The sequence below is a fragment of the Pongo pygmaeus genome, chromosome 2 (genome assembly GCF_028885625.2).
Source record: "Pongo pygmaeus isolate AG05252 chromosome 2, NHGRI_mPonPyg2-v2.0_pri, whole genome shotgun sequence".
Taxonomy (NCBI): Eukaryota; Metazoa; Chordata; class Mammalia; order Primates; family Hominidae; genus Pongo; species Pongo pygmaeus.
In genome coordinates, this window is record NC_085930.1 from 55,353,029 (window position 1) to 55,379,631 (window position 26,603).

The following is a 26,603-nucleotide window of genomic DNA, read 5'->3' on the forward strand; positions in this document are numbered from 1 at the left end:
CTTGCTCTGCTCTTTGGGCAGCAAGAAACAATTCAGTGCTGTTGGTTAAATCAAGCAATGGAGGAGAAAAGCCCGCAGAAGCCCGTCTAAAGGGTAGAGCTGGAGGGAGGTAAGGGGTAACAGGTCACAATTACCAGATGAACGCATTCAAATTTTCAAAAATGGGTAAGTTTAACATGGATTCAGAATGTGAATTACTTTTTAGCATCAAATAATAGTGATAACAGCAGTTAAGAGTTACAAAGAATAAGAAACACAGGAGAAACTTACTTTCTTTGCATAGTCTACCCACAAGGGAGGCCTGGCCCTGGGACCCGGGTCCGCGCCCGTCCCCGCTCTCCCCGCCCACCCCGAGCCTGCAGGAGAGGGGACCCCGAGGGCCCAGAGGCACCGGACCTACTCACCCGGCAGGCCCCTCGCCTCGGTGCGGACAGCACAGGGAGGAGGGGGAAGCGGCTCTGTCGGGAACAGGGAGGGACCTCCAGGGAAGCGAAACTGAAACTTTGCGCCCAGTCGGCAGGGCGGGCCGCGCCTTTACGGCCCAGCTGCGTCCCAGAGCCCCCGCGCCCTCCCGACGCGCAGAGCCATGGCCTCCGACCTGCGCCCGCCGTCCCCGCTCCTCGTGCGGGTGTACGAGTCCGGCTCCCGAGTACGAAGGAAGCTGGAGAGCTACTTCCAGAGCTTTAAGTCCTCGGGCGGCGGGGAGTGCACGGTCAGGACCCAGGAACACGAAGCCCCTGGCACCTTCCGGGTGGAGTTCAGTGAAAGGGCAGGTGAGCTTCGGGCGGCCGGGCTGCGAAAGCCGTCTCTGGGGGCCCGGCCCCGGGTTTTCAGACGGACACAGTTCCAGCTGACCTAGGGGAGAGGGCGGGAGAAAGTATGTCACTGTGCGGTGGCGGACAGGGACGGGGCCCTGCTGCCAAGAGACTCACTGAGACAGTGAACACTCAGTGGAGGATGGGGCCTCACATGTGCCCGGTGCGGGTCTGGCTGACGGCGCCTTGGTGTGGATGCTTTCCATATCCTCATTCTAACTTAATTTCTCAGCTGTCATCTTCCTTCCCCCAGATGCCTGCCAGCTGCTGTCCTTGTCATTCAGGGATTCCACTTTTATGTTTTAAATAATGGTTCCATTGTTCCATCCATGAACAAAAGGATGTTCCATTTTGTATTTTTGAGGATTACAAAAGTGATATATGCTCACTATAGAAATAAGAGAAAAGAGTAAAAAAGAAAACAACCTGAAGATAAACAATGTGACCATTTGGTGTATTTGCTTCCTGCCTTTTTTATGAATGCCAGCAAACACATGTGTATTTACAAAATTCGGAGTCTGCACTTTTGATTCCTGCTGTTGTCACTTAGCTGTATAATGAGTATTGAAATGGGAGACTGGGCCGGGTGCGGTGGCTCACGCCTGTAATCCTAGCATTTTGGAGGCCGAGGTTGGCGGATCACCTGAGGCCAGGAGTTCGAGACCAGCCTGGCCAACGTGGGGAAATTCCGTCCCTACTACTAATACAAAAATTACCCAGGCATGGTGGTGCGCACCTGTAATCCAAGCTGAGGCAGGAGAATTGCTTGAACTCGGGAGGCAGAGAGGTTGCAGTGAGACGAGGTCGCACCATTGCACTCCAGCCTGGGTGACAGAGTGAGACTCCGTCTAAAAAAAAAAGGAAGGGAGGGAGGGAGGAAAGACTGGAGACAGTTTCAGAAACACGATGTTTAATCGGTGGACAATGTTCCATTGTCATTAAGCTTTCACTTCTATGGTAAAACTTAATCCGCACACTTTAGAGCTCTTAATAGCTCCCCGACTTTCTCCATTGCCAACCCACCATTCCAGGATGTAGGGAGCAGCCTTACTGGGAGGTGCTGGGGCAGAGTACAGACACAGGAATGAGAAGATTACTTGAAATCTCTCCCATTTTTATGTGTGTATATGTGTGTGTTTAATGTCTCCGCTGAAGCTAAGGAGAGAGTGTTGAAAAAAGGAGAGCACCAAATGCTTGTTGACGGCAAACCTATGCCCATTTTCCTGGTACCCACTGAAAATTCAATAAAGAAGAACACGAGACCTCAAATTTCTTCGCTGACACAATCACAAGCAGAAACACCGTCTGGTGATACACATCAACATGAAGGACATATTCCTAATGCTGTGGATTCCTGTCTCCAAAAGGTGAGTATTGAAAGAAGGAGCTGGCTGTGCCTGCACCTTTCCTCCAGTCACCAGCCTCATGTATTATTGATCCAACACCCATGTGCTGGGCACGCACATGGGAGCCAGGTACTGTTTTAGGCACTGGACATGGAGATGAATAGACAGACAAGGTCCCTGCTCTCAGGCAGCCAGGGCGTGCACAGAAAGACAGTAGGCAAGTAAACACAATAAACCATTTTATTTATTTGGAGAGAAACAGGGCCAGGGCAAGCAAGGGGAAGATGGAGGTGGTGTTACTTCTTTTTTTCCCCCCAAGACAGAGTCTCACTTTATCGCCCAGGCTGGAGTACAGTGGCACAATCATGGCTCACTGCAGAGTTGACCTCCGGGGCTCAAGCAGTCCTCTCACCTCAGTCTCCCGAGTAGCTAGGACTATAGGCGCCACTACACCCAGCCAATTTTTTTTTTTTTTTTTTGGTAGAAACAGGGTCTCACTATGTTGCCCAGGCTGTTCTCAAATTCCTGGGCTCAAGCGATCTGCCCGCCTTGGCCTCCCAAAGTGCTGGGATTACAGCCATGAATTACTGCGCCTGGCCTGGTGCTACTTCTAACCAGAAATCAGAGACAACTTGACTGAGGAGGTGACATTTGGCCTGAAACTTGAATGATGACAAGATTCATTCAACAATAGATATCCACTGCCTACTGTGTTCCAGGCACTGTTATAGGAGCTGGGGAGGCAGCCAGGAACATGGCAGACTCTGCTTCCAGGGACGGCACCTTCTAGTGAGAGAAACAGACAATATTAGTAAACAATAGATATATAATAAAATGTCTGCCAGTCATACCTGCTAGGAAGAAGAATAAGTGACAGACAGTGACAGAACCACCATTTAAAATAGGATGTCTGGAAAAACCTCAAGTGAGGTGACATCTCTAGCCAAGTGGATTTCTGGGCGGAAAATGTCCTAGAGGGAAGCATAGGTACAAAGTCCCCAAGAGCTGACATTCTGAGGCCTAGAAGCTTTAAGGAAGCCAGTGTGGTGGGGAGGGCAGTGAGCAATGGAGAGAGGTGCTAGGAACTCGGGAAGGTACCCAAAAGATAGGCCTTTGGGGCTGAAGGTAAGGATTTTGGATTTTTAACTTAAAATGTTAGGGGATTCATCAGATAGTTTTGAGCCAGGGGAGAGAGCGCTCTGGTTTATATTTCTAAAGGGTCACTCTGGCTGCTGTTGGAAAACTGAACGTAGGAAGGGGCTAGAATGGAGAGTTAGAGCCTAGTTAGGAGGGGTTGCAATGCGCCAGGTGAAAGATGATAATGGCATGCACTTTGGTGGCCTTGATGGAGGTGTGAGAAATGGCTGGATTCAGGAAACATTTTGAAGATCTAGAGGAAGGATCGTACATGCAAAGTCCTTGAGAAGGAACAAAACATTAGAAATTTTGCTTTTATATTACATTCGATTGGCCTCTGTCCTTTTTATCTTAACCTGGTGTGTCTTATATTTGAGCTTCTAAAGGCCAGGGTTTAGAAGGGTCCAACAAGGGTTCAACTTGCATGCAGTCGAGTGTTTAGTTGAAACAAGAATAAAGGAGGAAGAGTGAAGAAAAGAAAAAAGTGTAATAGGAAAAGCCATTTCCCTCAGTTTTATGGCTCCCTTCCAAGTACACAAACTTTTGTGAGGGCCACAACAACTTGCCCAGAGAGCACAAGTGCCTTCCCTTGACTGCTGTTCCCAAGATCAAACAGCTAGTGGCAGTTGTAGAACACGGATCTCTTGGCCATGGAGCTTTTAGAAATGCTCATGCCCAGGCTCCACTGCAGATTAGTTAACATCAGAATCTGTGGGGATGTGCTTGGGCTTTGGCTGGTTTGTTTTTCCCTGAATTCACCAGGTGAGTCTTACATGCAGACAGGGCTGAGAACCTCTGGGATGTAGCGTGCTGTATCCTCTAAAAAGGATTTGAGGCCGGGCACGCTGGCACATGTTTGTAATCCCAACACTTTGGGAGGCCGAGGTGGGTGGATCACCTGAGGTTGGGAGTTCCAGGCTAGCCTGACCAACATGGAGAAACCTGGTCTCTACTAAAAATACAAAATTAGCCGGGCGTGGTGGCGCATGCCTGTAATCCCAGCTACTCGGGAGGCTGAGGCAGGAGAATTGCTTGAACCCGCGAGGCGGAGGTTGCAGTGAGCTGAGATTGCGCCATTGGACTCCAGCCTGGGTAACAAGAGTGAAACTCCATCTTGAAATAAATAAATAAATAAATAGGATTTGAAAGAAGTTTCCCCCACTTGGGAAAGATGTAGTGGTTGTTTCTCTAGTCTCTATGCATTCTCCTGAAGAGAAGATGGTAGGCCTGCATGCTGAGAGGTTTTATTTGTTCCTGTTCCTTTTAAAATTTCAGGTCTTTCTTACTGTAACAGCTGACCTGAACTGTAACCTGTTCTCCAAAGAGCAGAGGGCATACATAACCACACTGTGCCCTAGTGTCAGAAAAATGGAAGGTCACGATGGAATTGAGAAGGTGTGTGGTGACTTCCAAGACATTGAAAAAATACATCAATTTTTGAGTGAGCAGTTCCTGGAAAGTGAGCAGAAACAAGAATTTTCCCCTTCAATGACAGAGAGGAAGCCACTCAGTCAGCAGGAGAGGGACAGCTGCATTTCTCCTTCTGAACCAGAAACCAAGGCAGAACAAAAAAGAAACTATTTTGAAGTTCCCTTGCCTTACTTTGAATACTTTAAATATATCTGTCCTGATAAAATCAACTCAATAGAGAAAAGATTTGGTGTAAACATTGAAATCCAGGAGAGTTCTCCAAATATAGTCTGTTTAGATTTCACCTCAAGTCAATCAGGTGACCTGGAAGCAGCTCGTGAGTCTTTTGCTAGTGAATTTCAGAAGAACATAGAACCTCTGAAGCAAGAATGTGTCTCTTTAGCAGACAGTAAGCAGGCAAATAAATTCAAACAGGAATTGAATCACCAGTTTACAAAGCTCCTTATAAAGGAGAGAGGAGGAGAATTAACTCTCCTTGGGACCCAAGATGACATTTCAGCTGCCAAACAAAAAATCTCTGAAGCTTTTGTCAAGACACCTGTGAAACTATTGGCTGCCAATTACATGATGAATGGAATTGAGGTTGATAGTGCCCGCTATAAACTTTTAGAAACTGAATTACTACAGGAGATATCAGAGATCGAAAAAAGGTATGACATTTGCAGCAAGGTTTCTGAGAAAGGTCAGAAAACCTGCATTCTGTTTGAATCCAAGGACAAGCAGGTAGATCTATCTGTGCATGCTTATGCAAGTTTCATCGATGCCTTTCAACATGCCTCATGTCAGTTGATGAGAGAAGTTCTTTTACTGAAATCTTTGGGCAAGGAGAGAAAGCACTTACATCAGACCAAGTTTGCTGATGACTTTAGTAAAAGACATCCAAATGTACACTTTGTGCTAAATCAAGAGTCAATGACTTTGACTGGTTTGCCAAATCACCTTGCAAAGGCGAAGCAGTATGTTCTCAAAGGAGGAGGAATGTCTTCATTGGCTGGAAAGAAATTGAAAGAGGGTCATGAAACACCGATGGACATTGATAGCGATGATTCCAAAGCAGCTTCTCCGCCACTCAAGGGCTCTGTGAGTTCTGAGGCCTCAGAACTGGACAAGAAGGAAAAGGGCATCTGTGTCATCTGTATGGACACCATTAGTAACAAAAAAGTGCTACCAAAGTGCAAGCATGAATTCTGCGCCCCTTGTATCAACAAAGCCATGTCATATAAGCCAATCTGTCCCACATGCCAGACTTCCTATGGTGTTCAGAAAGGAAATCAGCCAGAGGGAAGCATGGTTGTCACTGTTTCAAGAGACTCACTTCCAGGTTATGAGTCCTGTGGCACCATTGTGATTAATTATTCTATAAAAGGAGGCATACAAACAGTAAGTATTTCTGAAGTCCATGGGTTTCTTGCCACTATGCTACGATTACCAGGGCAAAAGAGACTGTCCTATTGCCTATTAGACAATAGATTTCCCAAGGAATTATCTCCAGGGTCATGTGCAAGGGATTGAAATAGTGGTAAAGGTCACAATGTTTGCTGGTAATTCAAATACCTTTTGTGTCTATTTCTTAAGACAGAGAAAGGGTGGGTGGAGATTATATCTTGAGATGGGGGTATCAGGAAGGTGGACAGTGTTTCCAGCATGAATTCAAGGAAAGAGGAGAAATATGAGTTATTGGGAATATGAGCATAACTTCAATACCTTTCTTGCTTTTGATTTGCTTTATCTACAAATGAACACATCTATACCTATAGTAAAAATTAGACAGGGCACTGTTTTCACATGACATTTTCTTGTTCTCACACAGGAAGAACACCCAAACCCAGGAAAGAGATACCTTGGAATACAGCGAACTGCATACTTGCCTGATAATAAGGAAGGAAGGAAGGTTTTGGAACTGCTTTGTAGGGCCTTTGACCAAAAGCTGATTTTTACAGTGGGGTACTCTCGCGTATCAGGAGTCTCAGATGTCATCACTTGGAATGATATTCACCACAAAACATCCAAGTTTGGAGGACCAGAAAAGTAAGAGCCTTTTGGGATGTAATGGCTGCTCAACAGAGTATAGGGATTATGAAATATGGCAATTTCTGGATGTGGATATAAGTAGACTCTATAGCAGTGGAATTGGTATTTTGAGAGATGCTAATCGGGGATGATAATCTCAAAGACAGAAAGATTGGTCCCCATCAACTTCTACCCTGCCAGCTATAAAGTACTATGGAGTTATTTAAATTTTGCACCAAAGGGCAGGGGTGTTTTGAATCCAAGATGAATACTATCTAAGCTGATTTAATTTGAGGCTTCGTGTCTATTTGAAAGCTAGATGCTAGGAATGTTACTTACTTTGCTTTCTTTTAAGGTCACCTTTTTTTCCCCCCTCTTCCCTCACCAGTCCACAGAGAACCTGAAATCACTTGGCCAATAATATTCCAGAAAAAGTCTAAGTTGCGAGGAGACTATTGGTAGAAACTGTATTATATGAAATCCAATTGTTCTTTATGAAACCCAAATAGGATTCCACAGACCCTTGGCACTAAAGAAAAAATATATACCCTGAGACTTTTTCAAAACCTTAAATTTGAAAATCCTACTAGCATGTGATTACAATGCCCCCATAAAACACAGTATATTATTATATTTTTAGGAGAGTCACTACTTACCATAAACTGAAAAATTTTAAGAATTAACATAGACATGAAGCCTCAAATTAAATCAACGTATTTACCATTCATCTTGGATTCTCAAACCCCCTGCCCTTTGATGCGAAATGTAATAACTACATCATATTAATACTTTGTAGTTGGCAGGGCAGAAGCCAGGTTGAAAGGCAGATGTTGGCCAGACAGCTAGGCTCACTCGCTAGCTAAATGACTCGCATCTGCGAATTTAAAAGTCATGATATGTCATCCACCTTCAGGATTACTTGTGAATGTTTGCAACACTGGATATTAATTAAATCCTTAAATGCTGGATATCTATTGCACATATCTGAACAATTTGTGGTGACACTAAAGGAATTTTTCTTTCTTCAGGTATGGCTACCCTGATCCTTCTTACCTGAAGCGTGTCAAAGAGGAGCTGAAAGCCAAAGGAATTGAGTAAGAAAACTGCTGGAAGATGTCTTAAATGAAGCTTTCAAAAAAATATATTTTAGGAGGCTGATTTAATGCCAGTCTAAATCCTGATGTAGGAAGGACTTTGAAATTTTTCTTCTCAAGAAATGGTTTGTATAAGAATAAGAATCTGCTAGTCTGTCATTTCTGTAGTGATACCTTTTTTTTTTTTTTTTTGAGACGGAGTCTCGCTCTGTTACCCAGGCTGGAGTGCAACGGAGCGATCTCGGCTCACTGCAGGCTCCGCCTCCTGGGTTCACGCCATTCTCCCGCCTCAGCCTCCCGAGTAGCTGGGACTACGGGCGCCTGCTACCACGCTCAGCTAATTTTTGTTTTTGTATTTTTAGTAGAGACAGGGTTTCACTGTGTTAGCCAGGATGGTCTCGAGCTCCTGACCTCGTGATCTGCCCTCCTGGGCCTTCCAAAGTGTTGGGATTGTAGGCGTGAGCCACCGCACCCAGCCCTGGAGTGTAAGCCAAATCTGTGTAAAATCTGCTGCAAAGGTGTCATGCCTCTAGTGTCATCACTGCGGTTAGAGGTGGGTCTGAAATCATCTTCTATGTCCTTCATTGGACTCTCAGCTGCCAATTGATCCCTTTTTCATTGCCATCTCTGGGGTGGTTCTTTGGTTTTTTGTGTGTTTTCCCCTTCATCTCTACCTGTGAAAGTGAAATTCTATTGTGAATGGGAGGAAAAAGGGTTGGTTGTGAAAAATTAAAGACCCATATTCTGCTTTCTTACTCATGGCAAGAAAAGTGGCCATGAGTAGAGTTTGGGCAAGCATTGGTAATAAATGGAATCAGACTATTATTATTATTTGAGATGGAGTCTCGCTCTGTCACCCAGGCTGGAGTGCAGTGGTGTGATCTTGGCTCACTGCAACCTCCACTTCCCCGGTTCAAGTGATTCTCCTGCCTCAGCCTCCTGAGTAGCTGGGATTACAGGTGTGTGCCCCCACACCTGGCTAATTTTTTGTATTTTTAGTAGACACAGGGTTTTGCCATGTTGGCCAGGCTGGTTTCAAACTCCTGAGCTCAAATGATCCTCCTGCCTTGGCCTCCCAAAGTGCTGGGATTACAGGCCTGAGCCACCACACCCACCCAAGACTATCATTTTTAATGACCAAGAGCCTAGTATATAGTTGGTGCCTGTCTTAGTCTGTTTGTGTTGCTATAAAAGAACACCTGAGACTGGCTAATTTATAAAGAAAAAGATTTGTTTGGCTCACAAGTTTGCTGGCTAGAAGGTTGGGCATCAGGTGAAAGCCTCAGGCTGCTTCCATTCATAGCGAAGGGCAGCCAGTGTGTGCAGAAATCAAATGACAGACAGGAAGTGAGAGAGAGGTGTGGGGGAGGTGCCAGGCTCTTTTTAACAAGCAGTTCTTCAGGAACTAAGAGTTGCTCCCATGAGAATAGCACCAAGCCATTCATGGGGGATCTGCCCCCATGACCCAGACCCCTCCGTTAGGCTTCACCTCCAACACTGAGGATCAAATTTCAACATGAGATTTGGAGGAGGTCAAACAAACTAAACTATAGCAGTGTTTCATAAAATTGTGTTGCCTGACTCAAGTTGCTAGTAAGCCAGCAGAGGGATATTTGCCTCCTAAATCTTTGGCAGAGGCAGGAGTAAGGAAGCCATTTCTGGAGTCCTCGCTACTAATTTGGAAAACTGAGCTTCCTTCTTTCATTGCTTTTTCCCTTAAGAGACAAGTCCTTACTATATTGCCCTGTCTCTTAAGGAAAGACATCAAGACTGGACTTGAACTCCTGGGCTCAAGCCATCCCCCAACCTTGGCCTCTCGAGTAGATGGGATTATAGGCACGTGCCATGGTGCCTGACTTGAGTTTCTTATTCTAGAACACTTGGAGCCTGAACTCTGACCAGGCCCCTCACTTGAGCCTTTGCTTTCTGTTCCTTGTAAACTGCCATATTGGGTGCACTTGCCCTGCCACAGTAATGCTACATATTTCTGAGCATTGTTTTTCTCTAGATAATTTTGTACTTTTGAGTATACCCCACTTCCAAGTGTTTTTTTGTTTTGTTTTGCTTTGTTTTTGTTGTTGTTGTTTTGAGACAGGGTCTCACTGTGTCCCCCAGGCTGGAGTGCAGTGGCACAATCATGACTCACTGCAGCCTCAACCTTCTGGGGCCAAGTGATCCTCCCACCTCAGCCTCTCAAGTTGCTGGGGCCACAGACGTGCACCACCATGCCTGGCTTTTTTTTTTTTTTTTTGGTCGAGATGGGGTGTCCCTGTGTTGCCCAGACTGGTCTTGAACTCCTGGGCTCAAGGGATCCTCCTGCCTTGGGCTCCCAAAGTGTTGGGATTACAGGCGTGAGCGACCATGCCTAGCTCACTTCCAGGTTTAACAGACAAAATAAACTTACTCTAGTTTCCATCTCTATCATTTTATAATAACCGTAGCCCACATTGTAGTAGTTTTTCAACTCTTTACTAAGTCCCACCAATTCATGTTTTCACCCTTAAAATCTTTCTCACTGATACTCTCTCTGGACAGAAAAAAGGTGAAATAAGCCTACTATAAGGAATATATGACATGCTAAATTTTATTTTTAAACGGTTTTTCAAGTCAGATTAAAGTAATAATAGCAAATTATGTGATTATCCATGTCCCAGCCTCTCTCCAAAAAAATAGTAAACAAGATGTCTTCTTCTTTTCCCAAAGATACACACACACACGTACAAATTTTTTATCAGATAATAATAGCTAATATTTAATGAGTACTTTCCTTAGTTTGTCCCCTTTACAACAGCTTTACATCTGTGTGATTGATACAATTAATATTCCCATTTTATAACTGAGAAAACTGGTGCACAGAGAGGATAAGCAACTTGCCAAAGGTCACACAGTTAATAAGTGGAAATGCTGGGGTATGAACCAGGTAGTCTGCCCCCATAGCTCTGCCCTCCAGAGCTGTACTGTCTCCCATCAGGGTACTTCTCCATGGAGCAGGCTGAGGCGATCCCTTTATTCTGGGCTTCTCTCAGAAATGGATTCCCACACAGTACTCAAAGCAAATTTCCCCAGAGGAAATCCTATTTGAAGAACTTAAAAACTCAGAATCTTCTTCTTTGTCCAGAGAGTTGAGGAAGCTTAAGCTAAATGATACATGTTTTTAAAAAAAATGAGATTATAAATTTAGTTTTTGGTGATTCATTAAATTCTTTACCATTATAGTTATTTTCTAGCTATTCATCTTTTAGCTAAATTTGTTCCAAAGAAGCAAAAGTTTGGTTTCTACTAAGTTCTGGATGGGAGATTGCACTGTGTGTGACGTGCAAGTTTCATGGTGTGGGAGATTGCAGAGCATTTGGGTTACTGCTTTTACTCTTTGGAAGCTGTTATCATCTGTATCTGCTTTAAATAAAGTTAAAGATTTGGAACAAATTGTGTTCTTTCCCTTGCTTCTTTTTTTTCCTTTAGGTTGAGATTCTCGGTGTTTCCTACAACACACACAGCATACAGTTGTATAACATGTGCATGGAGGTCTTTGGTTGATTTTGTGTGTAGCTGCTTCCTAAATATTATCACAGTACAACTTAACTACTCTTGACTTCACTGCTGTTACTTTTGGCTGTAAAAATCACATTTCTCAGTATTTTTTCCTTATAACACATAGGTTATAAAGATAAAAGTAGGCTGCAAATTTCATCTCTTCTGTCCTGGAGAAAGTATATACAATACCCTATCAAACTATATTTGCCCCCTCCTTGCTTCTCGAGGTTCTGTTTCACCTCTCCAACATTGGTGCTGAATTACCCAGACAGGTCATTGAGCACTATCAGATCAGGGGCACCCTTCTCTCCAAAGAAAAGATAAAATAAAAGAATAATACATATTTGATGCTTCCCTGAAAATAGCATCAAAGTAATCATTAGGAGAAAAATAAGATCTTTATTGGACTTCCTTACACTTACTGTAATAGTTTAGTGTTTACAAAAATTAGCCAGGCATGGTGGTACACATCTGTAATCCCAGCTATTCTGGAGGCTGAGGCATGAGAATCGCTTGAACCCAGGAGGCAGAGGTTGCAGTAGGCTGGGATCAGGCCACTGCACTACAGCCTGGGCAACAGAGCAAGACTCTGTCTCAAAAAAAAAAAAAAAAAAAAAAAGTTTAGTACTGTTTTTGGTTTAATTTCCATACAGAAGTTAGGTGCTATTTCCTTTTTTATCGATTGGGTCATTTTTATTGATCAGATCTAAAACAGAGCTTGATGCAAAGATTAAGATATTAATAATTTTGGAGGTCCAAGCCCAAGGACAAACAAAAAGAGAAGTGAGGTAAAGTAAGATGTAATGTAACGCGGTGCTAGGGGTTATCACCCTGGTTACTGCTTCACAATGAACCTGATGTTGCTGGTCTGGGAATTACATTTAGAGATCCACTGGCCTAGAAAATAGAGTTTAAACTCAGCAGCATGGCCGTTAGCAATTGCTCATGCCACTTTGCATACTTTGTGTTCCTTCCTCACCACCAAGTCCCTAGGGTTCAGTCACACCAGACTACAAGATTTTCCAAAGCACAGTCTATACTATCATTCACGTGATCTTTGTTCTGTGTAATCCACCCCCATCCCTGCTCTCTGCATGACAGATGATGAAAAAGGGAACTCTGAAGAGAGAGAGGGAGAGAGGGACACACCTCATTCTCATTCTTCACCTCATTTTCCTCTTAGAAAGTCCCCTACTCATCATCCAAGGTCTTACTGAAATGCCACTACTATAGAAACTTTTCTCCAATCTTGTCTCTAAATTACAACGAACCACTGATTTCTGTTATCCTAATACTTTATATGTATCTCTGCAAATACGATACCAAAACCTATTACCCTGCTCTCTGCCTTGGAGGTGGTACTGAGGGCTGACCTCTAAGTACCACATCAGCTCCATTCTCTGATTACTCATTGGGTTCTGCAGTGGGAGGTACCAGCACGAGATTGGAAGGCACACGGAGAGAGTACTTGGGATGCTTATACTGCCCTGGCTGTCTCCCGAAAGCAGTCATGGGTTCTACCTGCTGGCACTTTCCTATGGGTATAGCTCTTACCAAGTTCAGGAGATGCCCCCTCCCTTGCCCCTTCAGCCTAGATGGTAAGGGGAGGAGGCTACTTCACCATCTCTCACTGGTTTCCTTAACCCTTTGCCCACACCTGTGTAAATAATTTCTTTATTAAATTATCTTCAATTATTAATTTTGAGTATACCATCTGTATACTGTCAGGACTTTTCGTGATACACCAGGTAACTGTATTAATCTATGTTTTATTTCTCCACCTCCTACTTCCCTCCTCACTCCAAAGAGAAGGGATCTGTGTCTAATTCATCTTTATAATCTTAACACAGTGTCAGGCATATCAAAGGCCTTCAATACGCGTTGACTGAATTAAATAATGCCTTGTTGGGCCAGAGGGGAACCTGACTCCAGCCCTGACTTAGGGAGCACAGGAAATAACCCAGTGTATTTTTCTAAATATGGGTGTGTAGGGAGAACTGGGGGGAAAGGAGTGGGATGCCCAACAGAAAAGGAGAGGAATACTGATTCTTGTGTTTTAATGTGCCAGGCATTCTACAGACTTTATCTCATTTAATCTTCATGATAATAACATGAAATAGTTATGGCTGTGCCCACTGTACAGATGCTATTGACTGAGGCTACACAACTAATAAAATTGCAGACCTCAGGGTTTTGACCCAGGGTTTGTCTGGCAGCAACGTCTGTCCCAAAGGGCGACACAATCCTGAGGCAGCTGTTTGCAAACTCGAGGCCTCAGTCTTTGACGGAAGCGGTTTTCAGAGAAAAGAAAGCGGTTTTCAGAGAAATGAAGTTCGAGGCACAACCCTGTTGGGTGGGGCGCACCTGCAATCCCGGCGAGCTGAGGATGGCTGCGCCAGGCCCTCCTCCCGCCGCTGCTGTGAGTCCAGGGGCTCCGACCCCCAAAGAACTTAACGCACGGAGTTGCAGGTGTTACTTCCAGAGCCCGACGAGATCGGGAGGCGGGGAGCGTGCGGCCGGCCGGGAACCGTAGGGCGCGTAAGGCCTCCCGGCGCTCTTCCTCCGGGAGTATGGTGAGGAGCGCGGGGGACGGGTGCGGGAAGGGGACAGCAGGGCTGAGCCCGGGGCCCTCAAGACCCAGCAGCCCGAGCGGGCGCAGAGACCCCACGCCACGCAGAACCCTCTCTTCCAGGGGGCGCCGACTACACTGACTTCCCTGTTCCGGAAGAGGGGGGAGCGTGCTGCTTCTTTTTCCTTAGCATTTCTGGTCTTTTTTTTTCCCCCCCTTAAAATTTAAAAGTTCTTTATAAAGTTTGAAAGGATATGAGTCCTTTATTTGTGATATGTGTTATGAATATGTCTTCCCAATTTATTTTTTGTTTTTTGAGTTTGCTTATGGGGGCTTTTGTTTTTCTTTGCCATGCAAATATTTTAAATTTTGTGTGGCAAGACTTACCAGTCTTTTATTTTATGACGTCTGGACTTTTAGTCATATTTTAATATATGACTTTTAGTCATACTCTTCCCTACACCCAAGTTATAGAAGAATTCACTCATGCTTGCTTCTAGTACTTGAACTGATGCATTTTTTACATTTAGATCTATAATACATTTGGAGTGTGTTATTGTGTGTGGTTTGAGGAGTGAATCTAATTATTTTTTTTCAAATGGGTATCAAGTGTCCCAACACCATTTATTATAAAGGTTATCACTATCCCAGTAACTTGAGATACCAGCTTTATCATGTACTAGACTTTCATATGTAGTTTGGGTATTTCTGGACCTTCTATTTTCGTCCATTGACCCGTTTATTCATCTGCTTTAGAGAGGCTTTGCTGTATGTTTTAATGTCAGGGCTAGTCTTCCTAGAGAATGCTTCCTTGTCACTATTTTCCTAGCTATTCTTGTTGTTTATTTTTCCTCATGAACTTTTCTGATGTGTGATCAGTTTAAAAAAAAAGAGAAGAAAAGCTCTTTGGAATTTTTATTGAGATTGCATTAAATTAATAAATTACAGAGAGCTGATATCTTTAGGTGGTGTTGACATGGTCTAACCTAATGTGCTGTGAAAGATTGAAAATTTGAGTGTGTAATGTATGTGATATTAAATTGTGAATTGGTGGGACATATGTAACAGCTTATCAACAATTGTAGATACTGGTATTTCATATCCTCTTAAGGAAAATTTGCCTCCAAATTTTAAGCTGGAAAGTCACTGGAATAACTTTTAAAAAGAATTACAATACATGACTTTTTAAACTTTTTTTTGTGTGTATGTTAAGAATTGTGTACAAATTGAAATATCTGTGTACTGATCCTCGACAAAACCAATGAAATCTGCATTATGAAAGAATGTTTTGAAGCACATAGAAAAGGAAGCGAAACAAAGGATGCCTTTTCATTGTTTAAGTCTACTTTTGTGTCTTTAAAGACGGTTTATAGTTGTCTTCACATAAAACATTTCTTCAATTTTTCTTTTTTCTCAATATTATATATGAGGTTTTCTCATTCACTATATTGTCTATTTACGTGTGTGTATGCTTCGATGTTTTCTTTCATTTTAAAAATTAAGGTGTAATTTACAGACAGCTTTTCTATATTTAGAAAATTCATACTTTTTAGTGTATACTTCTGTGAGTTTTGACAAATGGTTACCAGTATAATGAAGATATAAAAGAGTTTTCTACCAGTTTCTTTGTATTCAACCTCTTCATTCAAGATGAGCTCCTGGCAACCACTAGGGTCATATTTTGGTCCCTGTAGTTCCAGAATGTCATGTAAATGAAATCATCCAGCAGACAGCCTGTGGAACCTTAGGTATCACCAATTTGCTACTGCTTTCTATTAATAGTTAAATTCCATTGTGGTCAGAAAACGTATTTTTCATTATTTGAATTCTTTAAAATCTATGCATTGAGGGCCGGTCGCGGTGGCTCACGCCTGTAATCCCAGCACTTTGGGATGCCAAGGTAGGTGGATCACTTGAGGTCAGGAGTTCAAGATCAGCCTGGCGAACATGGTGAAACCTCGTCTCTACTAAAAATACAAAAATTAGCCAGGCGTGGTGGCACACGCCTGTAGTCCCAGCTACTCAAGAGGCTGAGGCAGGAGAATTGCTTGAACCTGCAAGGCAGAGGTTGCAGTGAGCTGAGATTGCACCACTGCACACCAGTCTGAGTGACAGAGCAAGACTGTCTCAACAACAACAACTATACACACACACACACACACACACACACAGAGAGAGAGAGAGAGAGAGACAGACATTTGTCTTATGGACAGAATATGATCTATCTTGGTAAATTCCCAAGCACACTTGAAAACAAAGTACATTCTCTCATTGGATAGAGTGTTCTATAAATGTCAATTAGGTGGAGTTGGTTGTTGTTCAAATCCTCATGTCCTTACTGATTTTATGTCTACTTGTTCTATCAGTTATTTAGAGAGGATGATGAAATCTCCAACTATAATTGTGGATTTGTTTATTTATTTTCTCCTCGGAGGTCTATCAATTTTGCTTCGTATATTTTGAAGCTCTGTTATTAGGAATAAAATATTTAGGATTATTTCTTCTTGATGAATTGATTCATTTGTCATTATGAAATGACATTTTTACCCTTGATAATATTTGCACTGAAATCTACCAAGTTTCTTTTTCTTTTATTTTTAAAAATAATGATAAAATACATATAACATCAGATTTACCATCTTAATCATTTTTAAGTATACAGTTCAGTAGTGTTAAGTGTGTTTACATTGTTGCATAGGCAATCTTCAGAACTTTTTCATCTTGCAAAACTGAAACGGTGTGTGTTTGTCTTTTTGGGACTGACATTTCACTTAGCATAATGTCTTCAGGGTTCATCCATGTGATACCATGTGTCAGAATTTCCTTCCTTTATAAGGCTGAATAATATTTTATTATGTATATATAAACATATTTTGTTTATACATTCATCAACTGATGGATTTGGGTTGCTGCCACATTTTGGCTATCGTAACTAATAATAATGAACTTGGGTGTACAAATACAGCCATGCTCTGCATAATGAAGTTCAGACAGTGACCGACCATGTAAACAATGCTGGTCCTGGAAGATTATAGTACTGTGTTTTTACTGTACCTTTTCTATATTTAGGTATGTTTAATACACAAATACCATTGTGTTACTATTGCCTGTAGTATTCAGTATGGTAACATGCTGTATAGATTTGTAGCCTAGGAGCAATAGACTATATACCATATAGCCTAGGTGTATAGTAGGCTATACCATCTAGGTTTGTGTAAGTACACTCTATGATGTTCACACAATGACAGAATTCCCTAATAACACATTTATCAGACTGTATCCCCATCATTAAGTGACAGATTACTGTATCTCTTCAAGATCCTGTTTTGAATTCTTTTGTATTTATATCCAGAACTGGGATTGCTGGATCATATGGTAATCCTATTTTTAATTTTTTTTTAGGACTGCCATGCTGTTTTCCATAGCAACCAAATCATTTTTGCATTCCCACCAGCAGTACACAAGGATTCCAATTTCTTCACATCCTTGACAATACTTGCTTTTATTTTCTTTCTTCCTTCCTTCCCATCTTCCTTTCCTTTCCTTTTCTTTCACAGCATCCATCCTAATGGGTGTGAGGTGATATTCCACCGTGCTTTTGATTTTTATTTCCCTAATGATTAGCATTGTTGAACATCTTTTTATATTCTTGTCATCCATTTGTATATCTTCTTTGGAGAAATGTCTATTCAAGTCCTTCGCCCATTTTTAAATCAGGTTTTTGTTGAAGTTGAGTTGTAGGGGTTCTTTCTATGTTCTGAATATTAACCTCTTCACAAATATATGATTTGCAAATATTTTCTCCTGTTCTGTAGGTCACCTTTTTATTCTGTTGATTGTTTCCTTTGCTTGTAGTTTTTTGCTTCACGTAGTCCACTTGTTTATTCTTACTTTTATTGCCTGTGTTTTTGGTGTCATATCCAAGAAATCATTGCCAAATTCAATGCCATGAAGCTTTTCTTTTTTGGTCCATTGTTCTATATGTCTTCTTTATGCCAGTACTGTACTGTTTTGATTACTGTAGCTTTGTAATATGTTTTGAAATCAGGAAGTGAAAGACCACCAGCTTAGTTGTTCTTTCTTAAGATAGTTTTGGTTATTTGGAGATTAAAAGTGATTTAAAAAATAAGAGAACCAGTCTTTTATATTTACTCACATTTTACCATTTTCATCTAGCATTATTTTTGTTCTCTCTGAAAACCTTCTTTTAACATTTCTTATAGCACTGGTCTACTGGTGATGAGTTCTTTCAGCTTTTGCATGTCTGAAAGGTTTTTATTTCACATTTATTGTGAATGATATTTCCTTTTTTTTTGAAACAAGGTCTCCCTCTGTCATCCAGGCTGGAATGCAGTGGTGCAAACACTGCTCACTGCAGCCTTGACTTCCTGGGCTCAAGTGATCCTCTCACCTCAGCCTCCTGAGTAGCTGGGACTACAAGCATGCACCATCTTGGCATTCAGCTGGTTTTTAAACATTTTTTGTAGAAATGGGGTCTCACTATATTGCCCAGGCTGGTCTTGAATCCCCAGACTCGATCAATTCTCTCACCTCAGCCTCCCAAAGTGTTGAGATTAAATGTAAGAGCCACTGCACCCAGCATGAATGACATTTTCTAAGTTGACAGTTAAAGATATTGCTCTACTGTTTTCTGGCTTGCATTATTTCTAACTGGAAGTCTACTGTCATTCTTATCTTTACCCTTCTGTGTGTAATTCTTTTTTCTTTGATTGCTTTTCAGATTTTCTCCTTATCACTGGTTTTAATCAAGTAGATGTGTCTAGGTGTAGTTTTTCTTCATGTTTATTGTGCTTCTTGGTTTATAGTTTTCATCAAATTTGAATTTTTTTTGGCTATAATTTCTTCAAATATTTTCTTCTGTATCTTCCTCTCTCTCTTTCATATTAGTCCTCTTAAAGTTTTGCCATAGCTTGCTAATACTTTATTCATTATTTTCTGTGTCTTTCATTTTGCATAGTTTCCATTGCTGTGACTTAAATTTCACTTGTCTTTTCTTTCTGCTGTTATAATTATGCTGTTAATCCCATACAATGTTTACAGTGTTTTTTTGTTTTTTTGTTTTTTTTACCTCAGGCATTGTATTTTTTCTCTCTAGGAGTTTGATTTGGTTCTCCTTTATAGTAAGTGTCTGCTAAGTATGCCCGTGTTTTCCTCTACCTTCTTGGAAGTATGAAATATCATTATAATAATTGTTTTAATATCTTTGTTTACTAATTCTATCATCTGTATCTTTTTTTTTTTTTTTTTTTTTTTGTGAGATGGAGTATTGCTCTTGTTGCCCAAGCTGGAGTGCAATGGTGTGGTCTTGGCTCGCTGCAACCTCTGTGTCCCGGGTTCAAGCAATTCTCCTTCTTCAGCCTCCTAAATGCTGGGATTACAGGTGCCTGCCACCATGACTGGCTAGGTTTTTTTTGTGTGTGTATTTTTAGTAGGGATAGGGTTTCACTATGTTGGTCAGGCTGGTCTCAAACTCCTGACCTCAGGTGATCCACCCACCTCGGCCTCCCAAAGTGCTGGGGTTACAGGTGTGAGCCACCACGCACAGTCTGTATCATTTTTAAATTAATTTCAATTGATTTATTTTTATCTTCAGTATGCATTATATATTGCTACTTTTTCCATGCCTAGTAATTTTTGATTGGATGCCAGATATTATATGAATTTTACCTTGTTGAGTCTTGAATATTTTTGCACTTTAACAAATATTCTTGAGATTGTATCTGTGTTACAGTTAAGTTACTTGAGAACTGTTTCACCCTTTTGAGGCTTGCTTTTAAGCTTTGTTAGGCAGGAGCAGAGTGATCTTTAATCTATAGTTAGTTTTCCCACCATGGAGGCAAAACCCGTCTGAATGCTTTACCCTATACCATAAGAATTATGAGATTTTTCTACTGTGGCTATTGAGAACAGGCACTATTCCTAGCCCTTTTGTCATTCGAGACTCAAGGGGGATCCTCTGTAGACTTCTGGAGCTCTTTGCGCAACTCTCTCCTCTCCAGTACTCTGACTTGTAATTTCTAGTCACTTTCGCCTCCGGTAAGTCCCAAGTCTGTCTGTCTCCTCAACTCAGTGAGGCTTCCAGGCTTCTCCTGGGTTTCTTTTTCCTGCTTTGAGGCTTGCACCGCTCTCCATGTGGTAAGCCTAAAAGGAGCAATTGTAGCGTTCACCTTATTTGTTTCTTCTCCCAAGGAATCACTGTCCCATATTGCCTGTTATCAAATATCTCAAAAAAATATTTGAGATATCTTTTAACCAAATTTCTAATTGTTTAAAGTGGGATAGGAAGTCTGTTACTCATATTTGCCTAAGTAGAAGTCCTAAAGCTTTTGATGTTTGCATGCTCATTTTATATATTGCTGCCAGCTGAGTTTTTTAAATTATTATTATTTTTTTCCATTTAATTTAGGGTCTTCCAGGTATAAATCATGTCACCTTCAAGTGAAGACAGTTTTGTTTCATCTTTTTCTATTCTATGATCTTATTTTTTGATGAATATAATTGCATTAGTTAGTTCTTACAGAACAATGTTAAATCATAGTTACCATACTTACCTTGTTCCTGACGTTAATGAAAAAATACCTATAAAGTTTTCCTAAGTAAGATGCTCCTTTAGGATTGAAGTTCATCTGTTTTTATTATGTTAAGGAAATATTCATCCATTTCTTTTTTTTTTTTTTTTTTCGAGATGGAGTTTCACTCTTGTTGCCCAAGCTGAAGTACAATGGCACGATCTTGGCTCACTACAACCTCCACATCCCGGGTTCAGGCGATTCTCCTGCTTCAGCCTCCCGAGTATCTGGGATTACAGGCATGTGTGACCATGCCTGGCTAATTTTTGCATTTTTAGTGGAGACGGCGTTTCACCATGTTGGTCAGGCTGGTCTGACCTCAGGTGATCCACCTGCCCTGGCCTCCCAAAGTGCTGGGATTATAGGCATGAGCTACCACGCCAGGCCCATTACCATTTTTCAAGAGATTTTGTTAGGAATCGGTGTTAAATTTGGTCTAAGCTTTTTCAGTATTTTTGGAAATAATCATGTTGGTTTTTTTCCTTAAACCTATTAATATAGTGAATTATAGTAATAGATTTTCGAAAATTGACCCATTCTTGATTTGCCTTTTATGTAACTCATATTCTAGTGCTTTAAACATTGATATCTCTGAAGTGCCCTGTTGTCACCAAACTAAACTGGGTCTATTTGCTTGTGCAATGGAAAGCCAAATACTAAAATACCAGGTTTTTGCAGTGAGAAAGATTTATTTTGAGTCAGCTGACACAAAGACAGGAGGAAGTGCTTAAATCTACCCAGCTACTCAGGAGGCTGAGGTGGGAGGATCGCTTGAGCCCAGGAGGTCAAAGCTGCAGAGAGTAGTGTTTGTACTTCTGCACTCTGGCCTGGGTGACAGAGGGAGACCTTGTTTAAATATGTCTCTCCAATCTGGAGACTGGGTCAGATTTTATAGCCATGGAATAATGGGGTATGATCTGATTGGATCTTGCAAAGAGGTAGTGCTAAGAGACATGATCTGACTGGATCATGTTATGGAGTGACATCAGGGCTTTATCTGATTGGATCCTGGATCCTGCCATGTAGTGTCCACTACTTAATACAGTCCCCATTCCTTGCTCCTGAGCACTTAGGTTCTGCCCGTGGTTGCACACTTGGGTGTTCAGCTACATGACCTTCAACCTGGGGGTCTATGGCAACTGAAAAACAACTTACAACTTTGTTACATAAAAGCTGAACCAGATTGGTCTGATGCATTTACATTTTTGCATACTGAACTCACCCTCTCGTCAATCATCTGATAGAAGACTATTTTGATTTATCACATGGACTCCATAAACTGCCATCCCCTATTCCATTTCTGGAACTTTAGACAGTTTAACACCCTGGTTGAGGATACAGCCTTGTGTTCCATTGTGTCAATTTATCAACCTACATTTCTTGAGTAACTGCTGTTTTGCAAATAACTTTTTTTAAAATTAATGTTTTAGTATTTTATGCGAATCCATATCAATTTCCATTGGTAGATCTTCTATTTGCTTTAGTAGTTGACACATTTTCACCTTAGTACAGTTAATTAAATAAATATAGAACTTTTATTCTACTACTTTTGGGGTGTTAAAAGTTAAAAATTGTAACCCATCAGTGTTAGTTTTACTGTGATTAGGTGTTGATTGTGAGGTATGAATTGATATTTAATTTTCTTAATAATAAAACCCAACTTTCCCAACAATATTTATTAAGTGATGATTCATCTCTCCACTCTCCTATTCTTAATACTTCATGCGTTAAACGTATTTTTTTTTCCTATCACCTCTGTTGGAGTGCAGTGGCCTAATCATGGCTCACTCTAACCTGGAACTCCTGTGCTCAAGAAATCCTCCCACCTCACCGTCCTAAGTAGCTAGAACTACAGGAACACATCACCATGCCCAGCTAATTTTTTGAAAAGTTTTTGTATAGATTAAGACTTGCTGTGTTGCCTAGGCTGGTCTCAAACTCCTGGCCTGAAGTGATCCTCCCACCTCAGCCTCCCAAAGTACTGGGATTACAGGCATGAGCCAACATGCCCAACCCATATGTTAAACTTTTTGAGAGATTGAGGCTTATTTCTAGAATTGCTATTGTGATTCTTATATTATCCATTCTTAACTTAGAACTATTTAGTTTTATAATTGGTATTTAAGGATGCATTTTAAAAAAATAGTCTTTAATTTTTAGAGTAGTTTTAGGTTCCCAGCACAATTTAGCAGAAAGTACAGAGTTCGTATATACCCCTCACACCCCACCCCAACATAATTCCCCCCACTATCAACATCCAGCGCCAGAGTGGTACATTTGTCACAACTTATAAACCTACATTGACACATCATTATCACCCAAAGCCCCTAGTTTATATTTGGGTTCACTCTTGGTGTTGTACATTCTATGGATTTTGACAATGTTTAATAATATGTATATACCATTATAGTATCATACAGAATAATTTCACTGCCCTAAAAACTCTCTGTGCTCTGCTATTCATCCTCCCTCTTGGCAACAGCTGATCTTTCTACTGTCTCCATAATTTTGCCTTTTCCAGAATGTCATATAGTTGAAATCATACTATCATACTGTATTTTGCCTTTTCAGATTGACTTTTTTCACTTAGTAATATGCCTTAAGTTTCCTCTATGGTTTTGTGTGTGTGTGTGTCTTGATAACTCATTTCTTTTTAGCACTAAATAATAGTCCCTTGTCTGAATGTACTGTAGATTATGTATCCATTCACCTACTGCAGGACATGTTGGTTGCTTCCAAGCTTTGGCAATTATGAGTAAAGCTGCTATAAATATTTATGTGTCTCCCAAGAGCCCCAGCTCCAAATACAATCACATTGGGAATTAGGACTTCAACTTAAGAATTTAGAGAGGGACACAAACATTCAGTCCATAGTATTTTTGTAGAGGTTACTGTGTGGACGTATGTTTTCATGCCTCTTGGGTATATACCTTGAAGTGAAATTGCTGAGTCATGTGGTAACTACCTTTTTAAGGAACTGATACACTATTTTCCTAAATGGTTGCCTTATTTTATATTCCCACCAGCAATGTGTCTTTTTCATTTTAGTCATCCTAGTGGGGTGAAGTGGCATCTCATTGTGGTTTTGATTTCCACTTTCTTAATGGCTAACGATGTTGTGCATCTTTTTAGTGTCCTTATTGGCCATTTGTATATCTTCCTTTAAGAAATGTCTATTCAAATCCTTTGTTGGTTTTTAAATTGGATTTTTTGAAATTGTTGACTTGTAAGAGATCTTTATATATTCTAGGTACAAGTCTTATTGGCTATATGATTTGAAAATATTTTCTCCCATTCTTTGAGTTGTCTTTTCACTTCCTCATTCATGTTATTATTTTTTATTTTCACAATACATTGTATTATTTGTAAAGCATAACTTTTTTTTTTTTTTTGAGACAGAGTCTCACTCTGTCGCTGGGGTGCAGTGGCGCGATCTCAGCTCACTGAAAGCTCCGCCTCTCGGGTTCACGCCATTCTCCTGCCTCAGCCTCCCGAGTAGCTGGGACTACAGGTGCCCGTCACCATGCCTGGCTAATTTTTTTTGCATTTTCAGTAGAGACAGGGTTTCACCATGTTAGCCAGGATGGTCTCGATCTTCTGACCTCGTGATCCGCCCACCTCAGCCTCCTGAAGTGCTGGGATTACAGGCGTGAGCCACCGTGCCCGGCCAACTTACATTTTTAGAGATTTTTTTTCTATGTTATTAAGATAACATGGATTCACTGTAAAAAAAGAAATTAGTACAAAAATGTGTATGGAAAAATGCAAAAGTAATCCTATTATCCCTAGTAAATAACTGTTAATATTTCAGTAACCATGCATTTATACATCTTTTGATACATATATGCAAATATATAGATAAAACTATACTAATGTATAGAACATTATACATACATACATTTTTATTATAAACACATTTGTTTTCTCTAGTCTTTTACTTTTTCTTCTGTGTTCACTCCCTCAGCCTTTCCCAGCCCCACCTACCCCAAACTGGGAAATCAATTTTACCATAAAGTCATAAGTATATATTTACATTTATAGAAATTTTATGGTTTGTTTTGAAAAGGTAGAATCCTGTAAGAAAAAAAAAAAAGTTGTGCTCTTTCTAACTCTCAGTAAGAGAGAATTGTGAGGGAAATATGCATAATTACTTCTGCTACTACTAAGAGCTGACATTTATTAAGCACTTGCTCTATGCCAGGCACTGTGCTAAGATTTTTACTTACCCTATCTTAAAACATATAGCAATATGAGATAGGTACTATTATTAAGAATGAAATTGGGGGTTAGAGAGGATTGAATGACATGTTCACAGTCACACAGCTAGTACCTGTTTCAGAATTCCGTTTAGACATCCTGACTTCTGAGTGTATTTTCTTAACCGCTATGTACATCTCCTCAAATTGCCAGTGAGTTTTAATAGTGAAGCTATAAGACATGGCTGTTGTCAGGGATCACTTGAGCCAAGGAGTTTAAGGTTACAATGAGCTATGATGGAACACTGCATTCCAGCTAGGCAACAGAAAAACAACAACAACAACAACAAAGAATCAGATATTTAAGACTGTATCATCGTGACATGTCCAAATAGATATCAAGGTATGGGTAAGTTTGTATGGGAGACAAAGATAAATCAGATTTAGAAAACAATATTGTGTAACAATTATTACTGTTATCGTATTACAAAGTAGCTCCACATCCTTGATTACACTTGGAGAGGTAACTGTTGATCCTGTTCCCCAAATGATCTCAAATTGGAGGTCATTGTTGAAGATTGCTGTGTATTCAGGGTAGGCAATGTAGGGTAAGTTGAAATTGATGTAGGGTAGGGGAGGTTGAAATTGACGTTGTGAAATCTAACTTTACATAGAAATTAGCATCTAATTTTAATCTGTGGTAATCACCTCTAAATCAAATTACTTTTAAAAATCTTTTTTCTTCTAATATGAAGTGAAATTACAATACCAATAAGCTGATTTTTACTTCTAGATGTCAACACATTTATTAATGTTTGTGATGGACACCATAGAGTTCAGCAACTTCAGATTTCCCCGGAACCTTTGGAACAGACAACCACCATTAAGATTGAAAATATGCCACTTGATGTTGAAAGTAATTACATAACAATTTTCTTCAAAAATCCCAAAAATGGAAGAGAAAGAGTAACCAATGTTCAGTATTTCCCAGAGGAGAGTTCAGCCCTGGTTGAGTTTTCTGACTACAAAGGATTAATTTCTCTTCCTTCTTGATGTTCAAAGTGGTTATTAAGCTTTTAATGCACGGATGAAGTCAGATTAGAGACTACACAGGTGATAAGGAAACCCATCAAAGCCACCACATTCTTACTGGAATATGCTGTGAATTAACTCAAGCTTTGAACAGGTTCTGTGGGAATCTAGCTAAAGGAATTTTTTTTTTTCGCAGTAACAAAACAAAAGCTTCCCTTGACCCCAATTTCCATGTAGCTACTACTTCATTTCTTTGCTTCCCTTTGCAGCAAAGTTTCTTGATCGAAATTTGTCTGCCTCATCCCCATTTCCTCTCCCCGCATTCTTTCTGAAATCCATTCCAGACAGGCTTTTACCTCCAGTGTTCCACCAAAGCTGTTCTTGCCAAAGTCACAAATGATCTCCACTTTGCTGGACTCAATAGCCACTTTTCAGTCCTCCTTTTACTCAATCTCTTAGTAGCATTTCATACAATTGATGGCTCCTTCCTCCTAAATACAGGTTTGTCACTCGCTGCTAGTACACCATACTTTTCAGTTTTGTCCTACCTCAGTGGCTGCTTTTTGTTGGTTTGTTTTGAGGCTTTAGTCTTGCTCTGCTGCCCAGGCTAGAGGGCAGTAGCACAATCTTGGCCCACTGCCACTTCTCCCTCCCTTTTCAGCCTCCCTAGTAGTTGGGACTACAGGCATGCACCACCACACCCAGCTAATTTTTGTATTTTTTTTGTAGAGACAGGGTTTCGCCACAGTGCCCAGGATGGTCCCAAACTCCTGAGCTCAAGCAATCTGCCTGCCTTGGCCTCCCGAAGTGTTGGGATTACAGGCATGAGCCACCACGCTGGCTTGGCTG

At 41.0% G+C, this 26,603-nt stretch overlaps 3 protein-coding genes across 16 annotated transcripts in view; 2 read left to right on the top strand and 1 right to left on the bottom strand.

The window, feature by feature from the left end:
* Positions 1–730, bottom strand: part of PARP9 (poly(ADP-ribose) polymerase family member 9) — a 40,970-nt gene extending 40,240 nt beyond the window's left edge. For 6 of the 14 annotated variants that reach the window (XR_010125685.1, XM_054483830.2, XM_063661665.1 and 3 more), the window contains exon 1: positions 405–533. The gene's annotated coding sequence lies outside the window, so the exon portion shown is untranslated. Of the gene's footprint in view, positions 1–270 lie in introns of all 14 variants that reach the window. The other 8 variants (XM_063661666.1, XM_054483825.2, XM_054483821.2 and 5 more) reach the window with 5 other exon arrangements.
* Positions 485–11,259, top strand: DTX3L (deltex E3 ubiquitin ligase 3L). The gene is made up of 5 exons (XM_054483834.2): positions 485–773; positions 1,971–2,182; positions 4,574–6,109; positions 6,540–6,757; positions 7,768–11,259. The coding sequence occupies exons 1-5, from the start codon at positions 587–589 to the stop codon at positions 7,835–7,837; spliced, it is 2,223 nt and encodes a 740-aa protein (XP_054339809.1). The 5' UTR covers positions 485–586; the 3' UTR covers positions 7,838–11,259.
* A 2,200-nt stretch (positions 11,260–13,459) lies between these two features.
* Positions 13,460–26,603, top strand: part of PARP15 (poly(ADP-ribose) polymerase family member 15) — a 57,825-nt gene continuing 44,681 nt past the window's right edge. The window contains 2 exon segments of the mRNA XM_054483839.2: positions 13,460–13,816; positions 13,818–13,940. Of these exon segments, the coding sequence (XP_054339814.2) occupies positions 13,694–13,816; positions 13,818–13,940 (246 nt within the window). The 5' untranslated portion in view covers positions 13,460–13,693.